The 21,995-nt window shown below is 44.4% G+C and overlaps 1 protein-coding gene across 1 annotated transcript in view; it reads right to left on the reverse strand.

Moving 5' to 3' along the window:
* B3GLCT (beta 3-glucosyltransferase) overlaps nt 1-21,995 on the reverse strand; it is a 123,941-nt gene that overhangs the window by 42,443 nt on the left and 59,503 nt on the right. Inside the window, exons 8-10 of the mRNA XM_062195183.1 lie at nt 15,046-15,182; nt 7,811-7,874; nt 1,310-1,429 (exon numbers count right to left, since the gene is read on the reverse strand). Coding sequence (XP_062051167.1) covers nt 1,310-1,429; nt 7,811-7,874; nt 15,046-15,182 — 321 coding nt within the window. The remainder of the gene's footprint in view (nt 1-1,309; nt 1,430-7,810; nt 7,875-15,045; nt 15,183-21,995) is intronic.

Genomic DNA, 21,995 nt, shown 5'->3' on the forward strand with positions numbered 1-21,995 from the left:
GTCTATAATAATAATAAGCAGCCATAGCTCCGACATCATCTGGGGCTGGCTGGCAGTCCCTAACCACAGCTTCGGCGTGTCACTCCAGGCACTCAGAGGAGGCTTAAAGAGCAAACAGGTACAGGTCCAGAAACACCAGCGTCCCCCAGGGACGGCAAAGATTCTCTCTCATTGTTGCCCTGTGTTGTATTGTGTGCGTTTATCTTTTAAAATGGCAAACAAGGATTTCCGCGCGACTGACGAGGAAAACAGCAAGGCTAGAGGTTGGTGAACCTACTTTCCCCTGGGAGAAGGGATTGTGAACAGTCTAGTGAGTTCCAGTCTTCAGGCCCATCCTGGGGACTGGACCAAATGTCAGTCATTACAAGTAAGTACCTTCTGAAAGCTCCGGATAGGCTCCGGGGAGAGCAATGGCAGGGTCAGCTGCTGAGAGTGGGAAGGGGCTGGGCTTGTGGAGAAGGCTTGGGTATCACAACAAATGCCCGAGGTCACCTTTCTGGGGAATGGAGCAGAAATTCCAACCAGCACATGCTATGCCATCAACCAAGGAAATGAGTGTGGGCACACAGAGGGTGAACAGCAAGGACGTGGAGGGAGCTGCAGACCCTCACTGCCTCTCCCGAGCTGTGCAGTCTTGAGCAAGTACTTAACTTCCCCATCCTTCCCTTCTCAAGGGGAGTTAGTGTGGCCAGTATTAGCAACCAAGGTTGTTATGACTAGATGTGATATACAAGGGTACTTCACAAAGTTCATGGAAAATGCAGATTATGAAAACACTATGCATGGATTTGAAAATAAAGTTTTGCACCAAATGAACTTATCTTCATTTTTTCCACAAACTCTTGTTATTTTAAAATTTAAATTTTTAATTATTTTTTAAGGTAGAAACACAGAAGTGGACAGAGAGAGAAGAGAGCTCTCATCCACTGATTTGCTTCCCAAATGCCCACAACTGCTGGAGCCTGGGGATTGGCCAAACCCGGGAACTTAGTCCTGGTCTTCCACATGGTGGCAGGGACCCAATTACTGGAGTCAGCACTGCTTCCCCTTGGAGTCTGCGTCAGCAGAAAGCTGGAGTCAGGACCTTGGACAGGACCCAAACCCAGGCATTCAACAGGGCGCACAGGACTCAACCACTAGGCTACACACCTGCCCTACCATGAACTTTCTGAAGTACTATGGCATGGTTCTTAAGTGGCACAGGGCAAATGTAAATTTTTTTTTTAGGTATGTAAAGTGCTAAGTAAAATAACACACAGCATGTAAATTTTCCTTTGATCTACAAGCAAGGTTTTCTTCTAGTACTTACACAAAGTGGTAGAAAAGAATGGAACGTGGTAGCACAGTAGGAGTCCACATCCTCTGTGCAAAACTCGGGCACTGGGGTAAGGGCAGGTCCACTTCCTTTGTCCCAGATGTAGAGGGCAACCTGCCACAGGACAGGAGACAGCAATGAAGACGGAATCTGGCCAACATAATTACAGGAAGGTACACAACACCTCAAGGGGAAGCAGAACACACCTTCTAGAGAGATCTGAGACCGAAACATGTCAGTCTGTCGATATCCAGCAGGACTTCTTTTTCTCTTTACTTAAAAATGTGGTTATTCTCTTTGGATCAAACAAGTCTTTTATTGACAATCAATAAACAATTAACTATGAGTCAACATTTTGACTTCCAAAAAATTCCAGTCATTAATAAGCAATTTTAGGTGAGAACACACTTTAAAACATCAGAGAGACATGTCAGGAAATATTATCCCAGCTCTGATTCCCTGCAGAGTGGTAATTACATACGCTAAATAGCTGACTTGCTGAAAACATCTAAAGATGTTGGAAAAAATATCTTTCAAATCATTTTAAATGTATGACAAAGTTCGCACAGAAGTGTGGAAAAAGCGAGGGCGAAACTGTGAAACAGCAAGTGTCAGCTCACCTCTGCGATGCTGTTTCAAGTGGGAAAGAAGAGGATAAGACCAGCAAGGTAGGGCGTGGAGCTGGCAAACCCCCACACAGAGCTGGGGCCCCAGAGCTCCACGGAGGGAACCAGGGAACTGGCATCTCCAAATCAGCTCTGAAATTGTGTAACCAAAACCCAGGCCTCCCTAATGTGTGCCACCTATGAATGAGGCCCTCAAACACCTCAAACAGAGGAATTCCAAGCAGTTTCTGATCCGTCTAAGCCACTGGCTGCAGGCAGATGCAAATGCAAATCCTTCCTGGGGAGCCCACGACTTAATAGGACCTTAGAGGAGACAAAGTTCCCCAGACACGAGAGGACCACGAGTAAGGGGTAGCAGAACAATTTCATCAGACCCACACGACTTCAGATAGTGGAATTATCAAACACATGCTTCATACATTTGTATGCAGAAAGGACAAACTTTAAAACACGTGAATATTTTTAAAGCATTATACAAAACAAGAAAAGAGGGGCTGGCACTGTGGTACAGTGGGTTAAGGCCCTGGTCTGAAGCGTCAGTATCCCATATGGGCGCCAGTTCTAGTCCTGGCTGCTCCTCTTCCAATCCAGCTCTCTGCTATCGCCTGGGAAAGCAGTAGAAGATGGACCAACTGCTTGGGCCCCTGCACCCGTGTGGGAGATCCGGAGGAAACTCCTGGCTCCTGGCTTCAGATTGGCACAGCTCCAGCCATTGAGGCCAACTGAGGAGTGAACCAGCGGATGGAAGATCTCTCTCTCTCTAACTCTGTCTTTCAAATAAATAAAATAAATCTTAAAAAAAAAAAAAAACAAGAAAAAACAAGAAAAGAAATTTGAAAAGTAACTGCATAGAACTTCCAGAAGTGAAAGAGCTAAATCAAAATGACAAATGTTAAGGATTAGGATAAACAGCATTTTAGAAACAGCTGAGTGAAAACAAGCCCTAAAGAATGAAGCCCCCCAAATTAATGTAGCAAGAGAGAGAGACAGGAAATGTAAAAGAGAAGTCCATGCCTCTGACTTATGTCTAAAGTCCCAGGAGGAAGTAACACGGTGGACAGGGATGGGAACGTGGGCAGACAGACAACGGCCGAGGAGTTTCAAACGCTGCTTAGCAACCCTACCATAGAAAGGCCCTATGGCACTTCAATTCTCTGGGTACTGATTAACTGATATATTAAGAATTCATGTGGGGGCTGGCGCTGTGGCTTAACAGGCTAATCCTCTGCCTTGTGGCGCCGGCACACCAGGTTCTAGTCCTGGTTGGGGCGCCGGATTCTGTCCCGGTTGCCCCTCTTCCAGGCCAGCTCTCTGCTATGGCCCGGGAAGGTAGTGGAGGATGGCCCAAGTCCTTGGGCCCTGCACCCACATGGGAGACCAGGAGAAGCACCTGGCTCCTGGCTTTGGATCAGCGAGATGCGCCGGCCACAGCGGCCATTGGAGGGTGAACCAACGGCAAAAAGGAAGACCTTTCTCTCTGTCTCTCTCTCTCTCACTATCCACTCTGCCTGTCAAAAAAAAAAAAAAATTCATGTGGGGGCCCAGTATTGTGGCACAATGGGCTAAGCTACCACTTGTGATGCCAGCACCCGCCATGGGTGGCCGGTTCAAGTCCCAGCTGTTTCACTTCTGATCCAGCTCCCTGTCAATATACCTGGGAAAGCCCCTGCCATCAGTGCTGGAGACCCAGATTGGAGTTCCAAGCTCCTGGCTTCAGCCTGGCCCAGCCTGGCCACTGTAGCCATTTAATAAATTAATCAGCAAAGGGAAGACCTCTTCTCTTCTCCTCTCTCTCTAACTCTGCCTTTCAAATAAAAAAAAAAAAAAAAAACACTTTAAAAAGTGAATTCACGTTAGAATATTAAAGCAACCAATAAAGTACAGACATATAGACTGAACTTCCAAAATAGTACAGGATGGACTAAAAATGAAAGAAAAAGAAGTTTTTAAAAGAAGTTTTAAAACGAAAAATAGGGAGATAATAGTGCTGGTGGCAGGAAAGAGGATAAAATAACAGAAATCAATTCAAGTTTACTTACATATTTACAATCATCGTAAATTTAAATATACTATCTGGTTTACCGACAGATTGTCAAACTTGGAGGGAGAAAAAAGGCATGTCCTCTCTAAAAAAAAGTCACATCTAAAAGGGCACAAAAGGGTTGAGAGAAAAAGATGAAAAATGATTATGAAGCAGACACCTAAAGAAAGCTAGCAAATAAATATTCAGGCCAACAAACACTAAGAAGAAGAACATTAACTGTAGATAAATTCACTAAGACGTAACAATTCTAAACCTGCATACACCTGATTAACACAGCCACAGAGTATGAAAAGCAAGAGCTGACAACCCCACACGGAGACACTGTCAAATCCACCGTTATTACAGCAGAGTTCCACTCTCCTCCCCTGGTAAATGATAAATCGAGCAGACAAAACAAAAGTTGAAGGAAAGAAGGAGAGAAAGGAGAGAGGGAGAAAAGAAAAAATATGAAGAACACAATTAAAATTAATACCTTCTTTAATAGATATAAAGAAAACATGATACTCACCAATTAGAAAATATACACCCTTCCTTCATTTATGAATACCTGAGCTAGGCCATGGAGTAAGCCCGAAATACCTCAAATGACTCTTCTGTAGACTATAATAATACCAAGTATGAAATCACTAGCAAAAACATAGTAACAACATACACCAATATACTGGGTCACAATGAAAACCACCTTTTTTTGTAGGTGGGTCACAGTCAAAAAAGTTGAAATACCTCCGCCTTAGAGAAATTCTTGCAGATGATCATCATGACATACGTCAAAAATATTCATAGACGCAATCATCATAATAGCAAAAAACCAGTAGCAACCCAGAGGCTAAGAGGAGAACAAATAATTCAGTGTGGTATGGCCAACGAGAGACTAATACAGAAAGCAACAGAGAGGGAAGCACTGTGGCGTGCGTCATCCAGGAGCAGTATCAGGGCCGGCGTTGTGGTGCAGCGGGTTAACACCCTGGCCTGAAGCGCCGGCATCCCACATGGGTGCCAGTTCTAGTCCCAGCTGCTCCTCTTCCGATCCAGCTCTCTGCTATGGTTTGGGAAAGCAGTAGAAGATGGCCCAAGTCCTTGGGCCCCTGCACCCACGTGGGAGACCCCGAAGAAGCTCCTGGCTCCTGGCTTCGAATTGGCGCAGCTCTGACTGTTGCAGCCAATTGGGGAGTGAACATTGGATGGAAGACCTCTCTGTCTCTCTCTCTCTCTTTGCCTCTCCTCTCTCTCTGTCTGTAACCCTGACTTTCAAGTAAATAAATAAATCTTAAAAAAAAAAAAATCAGTCTCAGATTAGATGATATCGTGGTATGCTCCTGTTTATTTAAAGCCCAAAAGGGTGCCAAACGGCATGACATGCTATTCAGACACACATTCATTTGTTCTAAGATAGGAAGACATGCAAGGAAGAGAAAGAAAATTCAAGAGTGTTTAACTCTGGGGAGGTGGAAGGGGACCTCTGCCCAGGAAGAATGTAGAGGTAGCATCAGGTGACTGGTAACATCCTCTCTTTTAAACCAGATGGGCTACACAGGTATTTTGTTAATTGATTTTTTAAGATTTATTCATTCATTTGAAAGTCACAGTTATAGACAGAGGGAGAGACAGCAACAGAGAGATCTTCCATCCACTGGTTCACTCCCCAGATGGCTACAACGGCCAGCACTGTGCGAGGCTGAAACCAGGAGCCAGGAACTTCATCCAAGTCTCCCAAGTTGCTTTTCCCAGGCCATTAGCAGAGAGCCAGATCAGAAGTGGAGCAGCCAGGACACAAACCAGTATCCATAAGGGATGCCAGCATCATAGGCAGCAGCTTTACCCACTATGCCACGACACAGGCCCCTGTTAATTGATTCTTATACCTTTCACATATTTCTTTTCTTTTCTCTTTTTTTTTTTTTTTTTTTTTTTTTTGACAGGCAGATTTAGACATTGAGAGAAACAGAGAGAGAAAGGTCTTCCTTCCATTGGTTCACCCCCCAAATGGCTGCTACAGCCAGCGCATTGCGCCGATCTGAAGCCAGGAACCAGGTGCTTCCGCCTGGTCTCCCATGCGGGTGCAGGGCCCAAGGACTTGGGCCATCCTCCACTGCCTTCCCGGGCCACAGCAGAGAGCTGGCCTGGAAGAGTGACCGGGACAGAACCGGTGCCCCAACCGGGACTAGAACCCGGTGTGCTGGTGCTGCAGGCTGAGGATTAGCCTAGTGAGCCGCAGCGCCAGCCTCACATATTTCATAAATATTCTTCTGTGTGCATTAAATATCTAAGAGACTCTATACCAGAGTTAACTTTTCATTAAACTTTAATTTCATAAACTTTTCATTTTAAACTGGTTTTCAACTGATCATTTTTACTTTTTGTAGAATGATTTTTTTGAAAAGTATATTTCTCCTCAAATAAGCTGTTTCATCATTTAAAGACACTGCAGGAGTTCAAAACTTTTGTGTGTGCCCCTTCCACTCCTGGAAAGCTGCCAACACCACCGACTTGCATTAAATGTCAAGATTTCCTTCAATGTGTTATGATCCAGATTCCTACAGAGAGGACAGGCAAGACAGTTTTAAGCATCCAGACATGACCCATAAATGAAATGCAAAATGGAGACTTCTCAAGAATGACCCATGGGGTGGCGCTATGGTATACTGGATAAAGCCACCGCCTGAAGAGCTGGCTTCCCATATGGACACCAGTTCAAGTCCCAGCTGCTCCAATTCTGATCCAGCTCCGATGCAGCTCCCTGTTAATGTGCTTGGGAAAGCAGCAGAAGATAGCCCAAGTACTGTAGCCACTGCACCCACATGGGAAGCTCAGAGGAAGCTCCCAGCTCCTCCTGGCTTTGGCCTGGCCCAGCCCTGGTCATTGCAGCCATTTGGAATGTAAGCCAGCAGATGGAAGCATACTTTCTCACTTGCTTGCTTGCTCACTTTCTCTGCCTCTAACTCTGCTTTTCAAGTAAATAGACAAATCTTAAAAAAAAAAAAAAAAGTCTTAGGAACAATTAATGGAACACCTGCCACCTGTCACCAGAAAGGATAAAGAGCCACAGATGTCTACTAAATGCCAACAGAAGCAGGGTGCTGAGGGCCTAGGTTGGCCTACCACGGCAGCCTGCACACAACCAACTGGCTCAATTCTGCTTTGGAGGGCCAAGCACAGACACACGACAAAGGCATTGCTTTAGTTCATTTGGATAAACAAGAGGAATTGATTTCTCACAGTTCTGGAAACTGGAAGCCCAAGCCCATGGCGCCAGCTAATTCAATGCCTGGTGAGCACCAGCTCCTGGTTCCTGCTCTGTCCTCCATGACAGGAAGGTGAAGGGAGCTCTCTGGAGTCTCTTTTATAAGGACACTAATCACATTTATGAGAGCCCCACCCTCATGACCCTCATGACCTCCCAAAGGCTCCACCTTCAAATGCCATCACATGGGAGATTCAGCCTCAATACATGAATTTTGCAAGGACACCAACATTCCATCGACATTCCATCTATAGCAGCACATGTGCAACCAAAGCACCCAGCGAGGCCAGAGGTACTTTTAATGACACTTTGTGTGTTTTTTAAAAGTTTCCCCGCTGGACCTATCCATCTAGTTTCAAAAACAAAAGAATTATGAATCATAACTGCTCCTTCTCCACCAACATAACTAAAATGAGTTTAAAATAGAAGGACCTACTTCACTGGAGTGCTGAGAAATCACCTCGGTGCACAGAAGACGGATGTGGGTGGAAGAAAACGCACTGTTAGAGAATGTGGCACTTTTTATAACAAAAGACACGATTTCTTGACTAGTAAGACATTTAACGGAACACAACATGACATACCTCATGTTTTAAATCTATGGTGAAGTCAGATTTCAGAGATTCGCTCTTTAACCTCTTGGCAAGCCTGGAAAATAGATAATGTCATTTTCTTAACTGAAGGAAGTGTTAAACAGGAGCAACACATTCTATGACTTTCAAACATTGAAAATAGAAAACAAAACTTTAACTGTTAAAATGAAAATGAGTTTAATTTCCTTGAGGGAATGAACTGTAAAAATGCAATGGTTCCTAGAACGGTAAGTGAATGCAAGCCTTGCTGCTGTCAGTGCAGCACTCATTATGTCAACATCTGCCAGACAATGTAAAGCACAGTATAAAACCAGACAAGGCCCTGGGAAACAAAAGCCTTGATGTCTGTTGACTCCTGACAAGCTTGACACCAGAAGTAGAGAAAGAAAAAAAAGGTGTGCATGACAAAGAGCCACTTTTTGTCTTCTGCTTTTAATAACCCTAATAGGTTGTGACACTTTCGGGGGGAGGGGGGGGAAGCCATGTGATTTGGGGGAAGAGTGATAGTTTTATTTCTGGTCATTTTCTTGCCTAAAAAATTCCCGTGGCTTCCTTCCCTTGTGGAATAAGGCTCACGTCCTCAGCCAGCCTTGACGGCCCTGCCATTGCCCCTACCACGCACTGGCATCTTAGTACCCACTTGCGTGCCCTCAGATCCTCCTCCCAACTGATGCCTGCACTCAACCTTGGCTTAACAAACTTCTTCAAGACCAAACTCAAGGGATCTCTCTGTGAAACTTTTCCACCAAAAAGAAATGGAAACTCCTTTGCTTCCAGATCTGTTGTGTACACATGCCTCTCTGTGCTGCACTTCATATCCCTGGCCAAAATGAGTACTCGGTGAGTTCCCCAAATGCATGAGGGCAATAGCTGCTGTGATTCAAGCCGACTGAGGTAGAAGTACATATTAATTACAATCAATGAAATACTGTATGGTTCTACATTTGTCTTCAGAGCTGGACACTGGGCCATCCATTGCAACTACAAAACTCCTAACACGTTATAAGTATAAAGAAATAATAGTGATTTTAAAAGTTTCAAAAAGTATTACTGAGTTCATAATTACATTTTAGTCTGCTTGAGGCATGAAATATTTCTTTAAAAATTCACTTCTTAAAGTAGAACAGTGGAGTGTGGATAGACTGGTTGGTTAACAGATACAAAAATGCAATTATATAGGAGAATTGAATTCTGGCATATTATGGCCCAGTAATATATATAGTAACTTATTGTATATTTCAAAATAGTTGGAAGACTGAATGCTCTCAACACAAAAATGCAATAAATGTTTGAGGTGATGGACATACCAATTACCTTGGTTTGATCCTTATACATTGTATACATGTATGAAAATGTCACACTGTACCCCATGAATATATACAAATATATGTCAAAATTTTAAAACAATTTTAAATTTTTTAATTTGGAAAAATTCACTTCTGATTAGAGAGAAAGAAGGCAGATGCAGTTTATAATTTATGCTGAGTTATAGAGCATTTGTCTCATGGTTGATACTAATGGTAGCACCAAAAGGAGCCCCATACAATATCTGTCACACTGCTGTTCATTATCTTCCATGTGGGTGGCAGGAACCCATCTATTTGAGGCATTATCACTGCCTCCTAGGTTGTATTAGCAGGAAGCTGGAGTCAGGAGCCAGAGCTGGGACTTGAACACAGGCACTTTGATGAGGTACACGGGTTTCTCAACTGCCAGACTAAATGCACCCCTCTTTCCTAATTTTTAGAAGGTGCTAGGTCATGCTCATCATAGCCCAGCTCAATTGCCACAACTGACGAGGCTGGAGACATGCCAAACTTGGGGCCCCTTTGAATCAATACTAGGAAAACATACTGGCTGGCTTTTCTAGTCCCACTTGTGAACCAGTCAACAGAACAAGATACTCAGGGAAATCTAGATAAGGCTTGCAAGGGGAAGAAGGAAGGAGAAAAGCTCTATGACTGTTTTGTAATAACACATTTAAAGACATCACCTCTTTGGAAATTAATGAGAGCTCCTCCAAAGATGCAAGTATTATTTTTATTGATCATATGGATAGATCATCAGGAAATGTTAGATAACAATGTGGATGGATCACCAGGAACTGTTGGGGAATGTTGACTCAAAACTCACTGATGTGGGATTGCTAGGCCAAATACTAGTTTTGGTGGGAAACAGTGTGCAAAAGTGTATGTCACAAACTCTTTTAATAACCAGTTGTCCTGGAGATTCAGGCAGAAGAAACAATACTGAAGTAACTGCAAATTGTTGCCCTACCTCAGAAGGTGGCCAAGAAAGAAGACAAAGAGAATCAGCATTCCCATAATGGACATTGTTGGCTGCCTACATTTTACAGTTTTCCTTTCTTTCTTCCTAATGAATTCTAACTTTGATTAACTTTGATTAATTATTGAGACTAATGCTGGAAGCCAGTTAGGATGCTCACGTCCCACAGCCTAGGTTTGATTCTTGGCTGTGGCTCCTGTCTGCAGCTAGTGAGGACCCTATGAGGCAGCAGTTCCGGCAAGTACCTGGGTTCCTGTCACCCATGTGGGAGAGCCAAATTAAGTTCCCGGTTCCCAGCTGCAGCCAGGCCCAGATATGACCATCACAAGTATCCGAGGAATGTACTATCAGAGTTCTGTCTGTCCACATTTCTTTGCCTCTCAAATAAATATTTAAAACTAAAGTAAAATGGCTCCGGCATCAGAACCTGATTCTTCTGGGCCAACCAAGGCCCTGAAATTCCCTGGAATCTGTTAATGGTCCAGGCCTGAAGTTGACCCAACCAGACTAAGGATAACCACTCACCTTCCCAGGTTTGGAGGCAGGTTCTCTACTGTTAGGAAATCAGTATTCCTTACTGATTACAAAAGTAACCAGATTTAAAATAAAAAGACACTGTACACTACAGATAGAAAAGACAGAGAGAACCTGAGTCCGCAAGAACCCCTCACACATCAGCCAACTCTCCTCACCTCCAATTAGAGCAATGATAGTTCCTTAACCCAATGAGAATTGCTTTCTGTTACTTGTATCCAAAATATGCTGCTATAGTTCCCCAAATAGGAGGAAATAAAGTCAATAGGACATTTTTGGAATTGGGGAAAACCAACAGGAAAGATGCGACTTTGCAGTTTATGGGGTTAGTGGATACTCTATGCCTTCTTTAGTTCTAAGTATAAAACCAATTTCTTGAAGTATAAATGAAAAGCTCCTAATAGAAAACCATTTTAAAATACACCACATTGAATGGAAGGGGAGAGAGAGCGGGGGGTGGGAGGGAAGTTATGGGGGGAGGGGAAGCCATTGTAATCCATAAGCTGTACTTTGGAAATTATATTCATTAAATAAAAGTTAAAAAAAAAAATACACCACATCTTGAACACAAGAGAGCTGCTTTGCCAGATGGGTTATACCATGTTATTTGTTTGATTATTTCTCTGCCTTGGGAGAAAAAGGAAATATGCTCTAAGAGAACTAGAATCTCAATTTTGGTACTATATTATAGAGTCTACAATTTTATTTTGTTTCATGTTGGCTGGCAGGGGACAGGGTGGGTAGCAAGAAGGTACTAACTTATTACAACACAGCAGCTTGCCGGCCATTGTTCAGTGCTGTTAAGAGCAGAAGACTCAAAATGCAAGAAGTCCTCTAGTGCCGCCTCCTATCAAGCACACGTAATGGGGGAAGTGCTGGGAGTTTTCTGAACTATGTGCAAAAGCTTGCTCTCTTGGCTTTCATTCTCTTACCCATTGTTCCCTACTGCTATGGTTTGATGTGTGCGTGCCCCTAAAATTCACAAGTTGAAATCTAATCCCCAAGTGACCGTATTAGTAAACGGGACATTTGAGAAGTGATAAGGTAGTGAGGTACAGCCCCCTTATAAACAGGATTAGTGCTCTTATAACGAGGTCCGAGGGAACTTGTGTGTCCCTTCCATCGTGAGGACACAGCAAATGGTGCTGTCCATGAGCCAAGAAATGGGCCCTCACCAGACAGCAAACCTGTCATCACCTTGACCTTGTACTTCCCAGCTTACACAATGGTGAGACATAACCTACTGCTACTTATAAGCCAGTATTTTGCTATAGAAACTCAAGGAACTGAGACACCTACACACTGCAGTGACAAGCCACTTGGAACTGTCTCCTATCTCAGTAAAACATGGTGTTAAGCTTAACTAGAAGGGAGATCTGAAACCCCTGGGGAAGCTGGGCACTTGGTTTCACTCCCTTGTCAATGGAAGTATTCAAGGACTTCGCAAACAAAACAGGGAAGTCAGGAGGCTGCAGTCTCCTGCAAACAACATATTGTGCCAAGTAAGCCACAATATGAAGCATCCCTTAAGAAGGCTAACACCTTGGCCACTGTGCTTGGCTAGTGTGCAACCTACAAACAGGGTCCACAAAGCCCCCAGCTGCGAGTCACATGGTGAACAAGAGGTGGATATGAGGGGATCATTAGCCAGAGCCAACAGAACCTGCCAGTGCTCTGGGTGTCTCCACACCTTATGAGGAAGGAGGTCAGAGGCTGGAGTTCATGAGCCCAAGAGGTTTTGCAGAACAGATTATCCTTTAATGCCAGCACTTCAAATAACAAGAACTGAGCTGAACTGTCCTACAATGGAATACTAGGAGTCAAAGATGTGTTCAGAAAAGAGTGCTTCCATCTACCTGGCTAAAACCAATTCCAAATAAATAGATACTTCTGGCACTTAACAAAACCTGAGTTAAATTTGATATCCAGAGGTCTCCAGGAAGGTCTTTGCTTGAGGAAGATGCTGAAACGGTGACGGGGATAAAAAGAAACTCTGGACCTCCAGGACTGGACTTCAGGTTGAGAGGCATCCTAGATCAGAGCAGGGATGGAGAATGGAGGTCTGTTGGCTTCACTGTAGTGGCTATATCCTCAGGCTTGCTGTTAAGGGGTCTCCTCCCTAGCTCTGGGGGAAGAAGCACTTGCTGCACTCATAGCCCTTCACAAGTGATACCTGCGCATGTCGCTTTCTCAAAGGACTGAGCTTGGGGCCGGCACTGTGGTGCAGCGGTTAAAGCCCTGGCCTGAAGTGCCAGCATCCCATATGGGCGCCAGTTCTAGTCCTGGCTGCTCCACTTCCGATCCAGCTCTCTGCTGTGGCCTGGGAAAGCAGTAGAAGATGGCCCAACTGCTTGGGCCCCTGCACCCGTGTGGGAGACCTGGAGGAAGCTCCGGGCTCCTGGCTTCGGATCTGCTCAGCTCTGGCCGTTGCGGCCATCTGGGGAGTGAACCAGTGGATGGACGACCTCTCTCTCTGTCTTTACCTCTTTCTGTAACTCTGTCTTTCAAATAAATAAAATAAATCTCAAAAAAAAAAAAAAAAAAAAAAAAAGGACTGAGCTGGACTACAGGGCATGAGAGAGAGAAGCGGGCTTATGAAGTGTTGAGAACTCCCAAGTCAGGAATCACAGCGCCAAACCTGTCCCGGGGAGCAGTCTGACCAGGCCATTCCATGCTGTGAGAAGTCCTACAAGAGCCTCCTATGGCCAAGGAGTAGGAAGAAACCTAAAAGGACAAAGCCCAGCACCTCAACCAAGGACACACAGCACATAGCCTCTGTTTTGCAAAAGTCCAAATAAAACAAAGCTAACTAAACTAGTCCTGAATGCAAGGCTGCTGGTCCCAGAGGAAAGAATGTCCTGGCAGCTCCCAGTCTCAAGTTGCAGCAAACCAAGGCTTATTTATTAATTTTTAAAGATTTATTTTATTTATTCATACTAACAGAGATTGGGGGAGACAGACAGAGAGAGAGAGGGAGGGGAGGAGGGAAAGAGAGAGAGAGAGAGAGAGATCGATCTCCCATACCCTGGTTCACTCCCAAAATGGTTGCAATGGCCGGGGCTGAGCCAGGCTGAAGACAGGAGTCTAGAATTTCATCCAGGTCTCTTATGTGAGTAGCAGGGGCCCAAGCACTTGTGCCATCTTCTGCTGTTTTCCTAGGCATATTAGCAGGGAGCTGGATGAGGAGATAAGCAGGCAGGACTTGAACTCATGTGGGAATGCTGGCATCACAAATGGCAGCTTAACCTGCTGCACAACGTCAGTTCCCCGAAATGTATTTACTTCTAGAATAAATATGACCTTGGGCTACAAGAGACACAACACATCCCCCTCTTCCATACGAAGAGCAAAGCTGGCAAGGCAGCAGAGGATGAGAAGGAAATAATAACTACCTCTTCCCATCTTCCCTCTGTGTCCTCCCTAGCCCTTCCAAGAACGGAGGGGAAACTGCAGATCCTCTCCCACTCTTGGGCTGACCTGGGAGAACGGCACCTTTGCCCAGCCAACGACTGAGTACATAGGTAAAGGGTCTCAGTTGGAGACAAAAGTAACCACTTGGCTGGTTTGAGCACAAAATGCGTTTATTCAGGCCTTCAGACGGCTCACAGAATTACTGGAAAGAGATTTTGGGAGAGTAGGGAGTATAGGGAAATTTCACATGGAAAGGGAGTAGTCATGAAGTTTTGGCAGCAGTACATGACAAGGTATTTATGGCCCTGTACATCCATTTTTCAAGACCCTAATCCTGAGAAACAAGACATATAACGTGAGAAATGACAGAAGCCCTCTCTGAAGATAGAAAGACCACAGAGGCTTTATTGACTTTCCATTCTCTAAAGAACAAAAACACAGAATAATGAACGTAAAATATTCAGACTAAGAGAGCACTTGTCATCAGCCGTATTTCTCCTGAATTGCAACTCAGTCATCTTTACCCATGTCTAATGAGGCCTCGCTGTGGTTATACGCCCGGAAGGCCAGGCAGGATCACCTTCAGTGCCTTCCCCATCAGTCCCTCCTGCCTGGCCGTGTGTCTCTATGCACCCTCCCATGTCACACGCTCTTTGTTTCCCTGGCGATCGAAGTCATGGCTGTGGCTAATGAGGTCCCCTCACAGCAGCAACGAGGCTTGCCTGTGCAGTTCTCAGGGCACTTGGGTGTTCTCACTTAGTCTCACAACTGATGACTTGCTTTATTTTGCAGGTGACTAAGAGGAAGTACAGAAAGGTTGAGTGATTTGCCTTAGGGGACTCATAAGTGACAGCCACAGGCTCAGGTTCGTGCTCCACTCTGCCTCTGGCTGAAAAATTCATTTCACATCCTAAGAACCATCAGTCATCATACCCAGTGAAATAAAAGTTGATCAACACACACACACACACACACAAAGGCTCATGAATTCTTACTTGTTTACAAGTGGAACACTGAGGGCCCAGCCAGCAGCAAAGTCTGGATATTTAAAAATGGCAGGATTTTCAGAAAAGGCATAATGGTGAATTATTGTGGATTCTTCATCATGCAATGCTTTTCCTAAAAACCACTCCTGTTAAATAAAGATATAAAATGTCATTTTTTTAAAAAGCCATCTCAGGTTAGACTAAAAGCAAACTCATATTTTTAGTTTTAATGAGATACTTTGAATGATAGCACAGATCATATATTCTACAGTATTTGAAAATATAATTAACTTTAGTACAGTAATGAATATGCAATGATCTATTTATGTTAGAAAGTAGTTCAAGATCAGATCATCAGGATGACCAAAATGTTAGTCATGATTATACCATAAATATATGTAAGTGGTACTTTATAGACTATCCCATATAAAAATATTGTTAAGGCAAAGAAAACTGATCCCTTATGCCCCACTGACATTTTCAAAAGATTTGAAAAATTCCTTCCAGAATCAAGTACCTATTTTATTCATTTATTCATTCATTCATGCAATTAATATTTATGGAGACTCTATAGCCACTGTGTGGCATAATGGTTATGCCGCCACTTTGTAATGCCGGCATCCCATATAGGTAATAGTTCAAGTCCCAGATGCTCCACTTCAGATCCAGCTCCCTGCTAATGCGCCTGAAAGTAGTGGTGGATAGTTCAAGTGAATGAGCCCCTGCATCCACATGGGAAATCCAGAAAAAGCTCCTGGCTCCTGGCTTCACCCTGGCCCAGCCCTGACTGTTGGGAACATTTGAGGAGTGAACCAGCAGATGAAAGATCTCTCTGTTTCTCCCTTTCTCTTTGTAACTCTGCCTTTCCAATAAATAAGATAAATCTTAAAAAAAATATGGAGAGTCTACCACACACCAGGCAGAAACATAGCTTATACTGCAGTGCGGAGACTGAAATTAAGCAAGTTAACAGAGTAACTTCAGATAATAATTGAAATGTGCCATGAAAAACATAAAACAGGGTAACTGGGGACTACCCAGGGAGTAAGGCAGCGAAGCCTCTTCTGATATAACAAATGAAATAATGGAGCTGGCCATGGGAAAAAAAAATGCAGTGTGACTGTTGCATACTGGATGTGAGGAACAGGTACAAGGGAGATGGGGGGGAGGCAGGCCAGGATGGAGTTAATGCCATCAGAAAGACACCCAGTCCTGATCCTAAGAGCAATGAAAGCTCTCCACTGCTGGCCACAGAAGAATAGCCAGGATCAGACCTGCTTCCCACTGAGAACAAATGAAATGCCGGCAAAATTACATAAAGCACATGACAGAAAGCAACCAAGGCAAGTAAGAAGACATGAAGGACCAGGATGCCGGAATCAGGAAGTCTCCTCCCCGGGTGCCTGGGACTGGCTTCCTCTTTCCCCCAAGGAATTTGCTGGCTCAAAGCTAAGAATAAACAGTCAACAGGAGCAGGCAGCCACTGGGGACTTACGCAGCCTTACTGGACTAAGGAGAGAGGTTGGAGCTGCAGATTGCCCAGTGACAGCAAATCAAGGAGATACTGGGGAAATGAGCCCAAAATTCTGTATGCGATTTTCCTGCAGCTCTCCTAGCTGCACAGAAACCAAGGAGAAACACAGGAGCCCAGAAGAAAGCAGCAGCAGGGAGACTAAAAAGCTGACCAAAGTCTTTGGCAGTTACAGTGCTGGAGGGACCAAGGCTGCAGCTCAGGCAGGGTCTTCCAGGATGAAAGGGCTCTAGGATTAAGGGGAAGCTGTAAATATCCCTACCCAACAAGGTCTACAACCTAAAAGAATATTAAATCCTCCTGTAGAAACTTGCCTTCATATATAGCCTCCTTAATTTTTCATATAAAATACCTGACATTTAATCAAAAATCACCATGCATCAGATCAAAGGCAAAGAGGAAAAAGTAGAAAGAGATGCACAGATAAGTAAGATTTTACAGTTATCAAGTCTTTTTAATAACTATGATAATATTTTTCAGGATGTAGATGAAAAGCTTGAGAATTATACCAAAGAACTAAAATATATAATCAAGACTCAAATGGAAATTCTAAAACTGAATAATGTAAGGACAAAGTTAGGAATTCAAAAGGATATTAAACACAGGAAAAGAGAAGTCTAGGGATTGGGCAAGGCAGCAAAAATATATCCAGACTAATGCCCAGAGATGAAAACAAAAAGGAGAATGACACAGAAAACACCTTAGTGAAAAGGTCTAAAATGCATGAAGTTGATAACCAGAAATGGGAGGAGAGAGGGAATGGAACTGAAGCAATATTTGAAGAAAAAGAGGCTTGGAGTTTTCTAAAACTAACAAAAGCTACCAAGTCACAGATTCAAGGAACTACCTATACACTGCAATTAGAAAAAATAAAGAAAACTACATAGAGGCACAAAATGGTAAAATTGAATATAATCAAAGAAAATCATGTTTAAAAAGAGACTTATTTATTTGAAGGGGGGGGGCAAGCAGAGATAAAGCGAGCTTCCATTGCTGGTTCACTGCCCAAATGGCCTCAATGGCCAGAGCTGGGCCAGGCAGAAACCAGGAGCTCTGAACTCCAACTGGTTCTCCCACGTGGCTGGCAGGGGCCCAGGCACCTTGTCCATGTTCCACTGCTTTCCCAGGCACATTAGCAGGGAACAGGATTGTAAGCAAAGCAGCTAGAACTCAAAACTGAAGCTCCATATGAGATGGTGGCATTGCCAAGAGGCAGTTGAAGCTACTGCGTCACAATGCCAACCCCAATAAAATATTAAAAGCAGATGGGACTTTTGGACTGCGGACACAGTATGCACACTAATTCAAAGGGAAAAAAAAAACAGTAGGCTTTCCAAAAGCAATAATAGAAAGGGAAAGACAATGGTACAACATCTTTACAATGATAGAAGAAAACTCCTGCCAACCTTGAGTGCTACACCCAGCAAAAAATATTTTAGGTGGAATGAGAAACCACTGGAAGTTTTTGAGTAGAAGAGTGCTAGATCTGATTTACACAGAAGCCAGATTATCAGCATGACAAGAATAGAAACCAGGAGAAGAGTCTTAGAAGGCTCTAACGCTGGTGAACGCAGCAGATGATGGTAGTCTGGATTTAACTACTAAATGGTTTTATCCACGTAACAGTAGTATTAAGTGCGCAGAGAATAGTTGAGAGGTTCTGGAAGCAGACTTGCTGGAAATGCCAACAGAGAGTTGAAGGAAAAAGAAACATCAATCATAAGTCTTACAATTTCTGTCTGAGCAACTGGAGAGACAATGACACAACTTCTGAGAGAGGATAAAGACGGGAGAGGCTCAGAAGGGCACTAAGAGTTCAGTTTCGAACATGTCATGTCTGAGAGTCCTATCAGATAGGCAGAGGTCCAAAGCAGGCAGTGTGTTACAGAAGCAGGGAGGGGGATCCCGAGATGGCTGAATAGGGAAGATGTGCTGATTTTGACCATGGGGAAAAAAGCGGAGGAGGTGCATTCCCAAGGGAGAGTTAGAGAGAAGTTTGTAGCAGAAGTTCAACAGAAAGAAGAGAGACGCTGAGGATCAGTGTGGAAAGCGCAAACAGGCAGCAGCGAGGGGACATCACTCTTGCCCCCAGGGGCTAGAGGGGATGCAGCTTCTGAGAGCAGCCTGTGCCACTGGTGACACCGCCTGCGGGAGAACCTAGTGGACCACAGTGACTCTCAGTCTGGCCTGGAGCCCTAGCAGGGGGCGGGGCACCCACCTAACACAGTGAAGGAAAAGCACATTTCATCCTCCCCATCCCCGACAAGGGTGCCCAGTGCCCAGCAGGGAGATGGTACCATCTTAACACCAGTAGAGGCTACAGTGGCTCTCATAGGCACCAAGGGAGATTTAACTAGAGGAGAAAGCCCAAGTTCTCCACTGACTTTGGGTCTGGCTGGAGAGCTGGCAGGGGGCTGGGCACCCATTTAGGGCTGTGAGGTGCTCCCATCCCCTCAGCCCATCAGAGTCTCCGGGGCTCAAACTTGCAAGGCGAAGCACTGACAGGCAGCTGGCTCTGGGAACGCCTCTGCTCTCTCCAAGGACAGGGCAGGCTTGCAGGGCTGAGTGGATTCCCTGTTCCCTGTGACTGTGGGAATTCTGGGACTACACGACACGGCAAGGGTGTCTGGGCAATCACTGTGTCTGGCTCAGAGCTCCTGACTGCCTGGGGTGGGTCACTGCAGAAGACTGCGTGCTCACACTGAGGACCACACAGATCCTTTGTGTGGTTCACGTGCCTGTGTGGGTGGGAGCTGTACCTACTGTAGGCTAACCCCTGGGCTTGATCACCTTGGAAGAGAGGAAGTGAGGTTGCGATTACACCAACAGGGGTGATCATGCCCTCCCCCTGCTGACAACAGAGATCTACTATGCCCAACGTGGTGTCACCCTGGGTTCTCGACCCACCTTTGAGCACTGTAGTTCCCTGGCTCCAGCCAGTGAGGATGAGGGGAAAAAGGTACCCAATCCACTGCTGGTGGGAATGTAAACTAGTACAACCACTATGGAAGAAATATGAAGATTCCTCAGAAATCTGAAAATAGATCTACCATATGACCCAGCCATCCCACTCCTGCGAATTTATCTAAAGGAAATGAAATCAGCATATAAAAGAGTTCTTTTTACCCCTAGGCTTATTGTAGCTGAATTCACAATAGTTAAGATATGGAATCAACCCAGACGTCCATCAACTGGTGACTACATGAAGAAAATGTGGTACATACACACTATGAAATACTACTCAACCAGGTCCACCTGATGACTTCCTGCCTGCCAATTCCTTCACCTTCAGATACACTAAGTCATTACTGGGCCAAAAATATGCCTAGTGATGACCAAGGAGAATGACCTCAGCCTGAGATGGAAAATTGAGCATAATTTTTTAAAAAATCAATAATATAGCTCTTTCCCAAACTCCTAAACACTAATGAATGTGAAAATCGCATTTAATATATCAAGCCAATAAGCTTTGTACAAAAAAACAAATACCTCAGTATATTGTGGCATGTTTCTTACAAATCTTTGACTACTAAAACCTACTATTCCAAACATAATTTTACACAAAACCTGTTGTTACATTTGACCTCCTAATTACAGTGTTCAACTATTATACGCAGGTACTTCAAAAAGGTTGTAGAAAAATAGACTTAAAAGATTAAAGCATGAGGGCCGGTGCTGTGGTGCAGCAGGTTAATGCCCTGGCCTGAAGTGCCGGCAGCCATTATGGGTGTCAGTTCGAGTCCTGCTGCTCCACTTCTGAGCTAGCTCTCTGCTATGGCCTGGGAAAACAGTAGGAGATGGCCCAAGTCAGTGGGCCCCTGCACCCACATGGGAGACTCGGAAGAAGTTCCTGGCTCCAGATCGGCGCAGCTCTGGCCATTGCAGCCAACTGAGGAATGAACCAGCGATGAAGACCTCTCTCTCTCTCTCTCTCTCTCTCTCTCTCTCTCTGCCTCTCCTCTCTCTGTGTAACTCTTTCAAATAAATAATCAAAAAAAAAAAAAAGATGAAAGCATAGATTTCAAAAATTTTTTGTCCAAAGTAAATTCTCTTTTAATTCATTTTTCCGTGAACTTTTTGAACCATCCATGTATTTTGGTGCAGAAAAAATTAGGGCTGACGCCGTGGCTCACTTGGTTAATCCTCCACCTGCGGCGCCAGCATCCCATACAGGCACCGGTTCTAGTCCCGGCTGCTCCTCTTCCAGTCCAGCTCTCTGCTGTGGCCTGGGAGGGCAGTGGAGGATGGCCCAAGTGCTTGGACCCCTGCATCTGCATGGGAGACCAGGAGGAAGCACCTGGCTCCTGGCTTCAGATCGGCGCAGTTCTGGCCATAGCAGCCATTTGGGGGGTGAACCAACGGAAGGAAGACCTTTCTCTCTGTCTCTCTCTCACTGTCTATAACTACCTGTCAAATAAAAATTGAAATGCGTGCAGTTTTATCATAATATGCATCTTCCATGAACTTTCTGAAGACCACTCATAGCATATAACACTGTTTTTCAATATTTTTGTGGAGGTTATAGTATAACCTACTTACATGGAGAAATTAATATAGAAATTATGAAAAAGAGCTACCCTCTGCCATCTTTCTTAATAATTTTTGTAAAGGCTTCATGACAAGAATGATCATAATCAAGATAAACTTTAAAAGCATAACTTATACAATGTTCTACCGGAAGCTCAGACACTTTAAAAATATACTTTTAAAAACATTAAAAGTATATTGGGGCCAGTACTGTGGCACAGTAGACTAAGCCTCTGCCTGAGGCGCTGGCAACCCATATAGGTGCCAGTAGTGTCCTGGCTGTTCCTTTTCCAATCCAGCTCTCTGCTATGGCCTGGGAAAGCAGTGGAAGATGACCCAGGTGCTTGGGCCCCTACACCCATGTGGGAGACCAGGAAAAAGCTACCTGGATCCTGGCCCCGGCTTCGGATCATCCAAGCTCCGGCTGTTGCAGCCATTTGGAGACTGAACCAGAGGATGGAAGACCTTTCTCTCTGTCTCTCCCTCTCTCTCTAACTCTACCTCCGGAATAAATAAAATCTTAAAAAAAAAAAAAGTATATTGCAGAGGGATAGAAAGGAAGACTTCAAACAAGATATGGAAATTTATGAAAATCACCCAGGAAGGCAATTTAACAAAAACCAATGACTTTAAAAAAAAATTTACATCTGAAATATTGTATAATAGAACAGAGACATAAATAACAATGAGTGAAATATAATGAAGGGGGGCCGGCACTGTGGCACAGTTAGTTAAGCCTCTGCCTGTAGCACTGGCATCCCATATGGGCACCGGTTAGAGTCCTGGATGCTCCACTTCCTATCCAGCTCCCTGCTGACGGCCTGAGAAAGCAGTGAAAGATGGCCCAAATGCTTGGGCCCTGCACCCACATGGGAGACCCAGAAAAAGCTCCTGGCTCCTG

Source organism: Lepus europaeus, chromosome 6 (genome assembly GCF_033115175.1).
Source record: "Lepus europaeus isolate LE1 chromosome 6, mLepTim1.pri, whole genome shotgun sequence".
Lineage (NCBI taxonomy): Eukaryota > Metazoa > Chordata > Mammalia > Lagomorpha > Leporidae > Lepus > Lepus europaeus.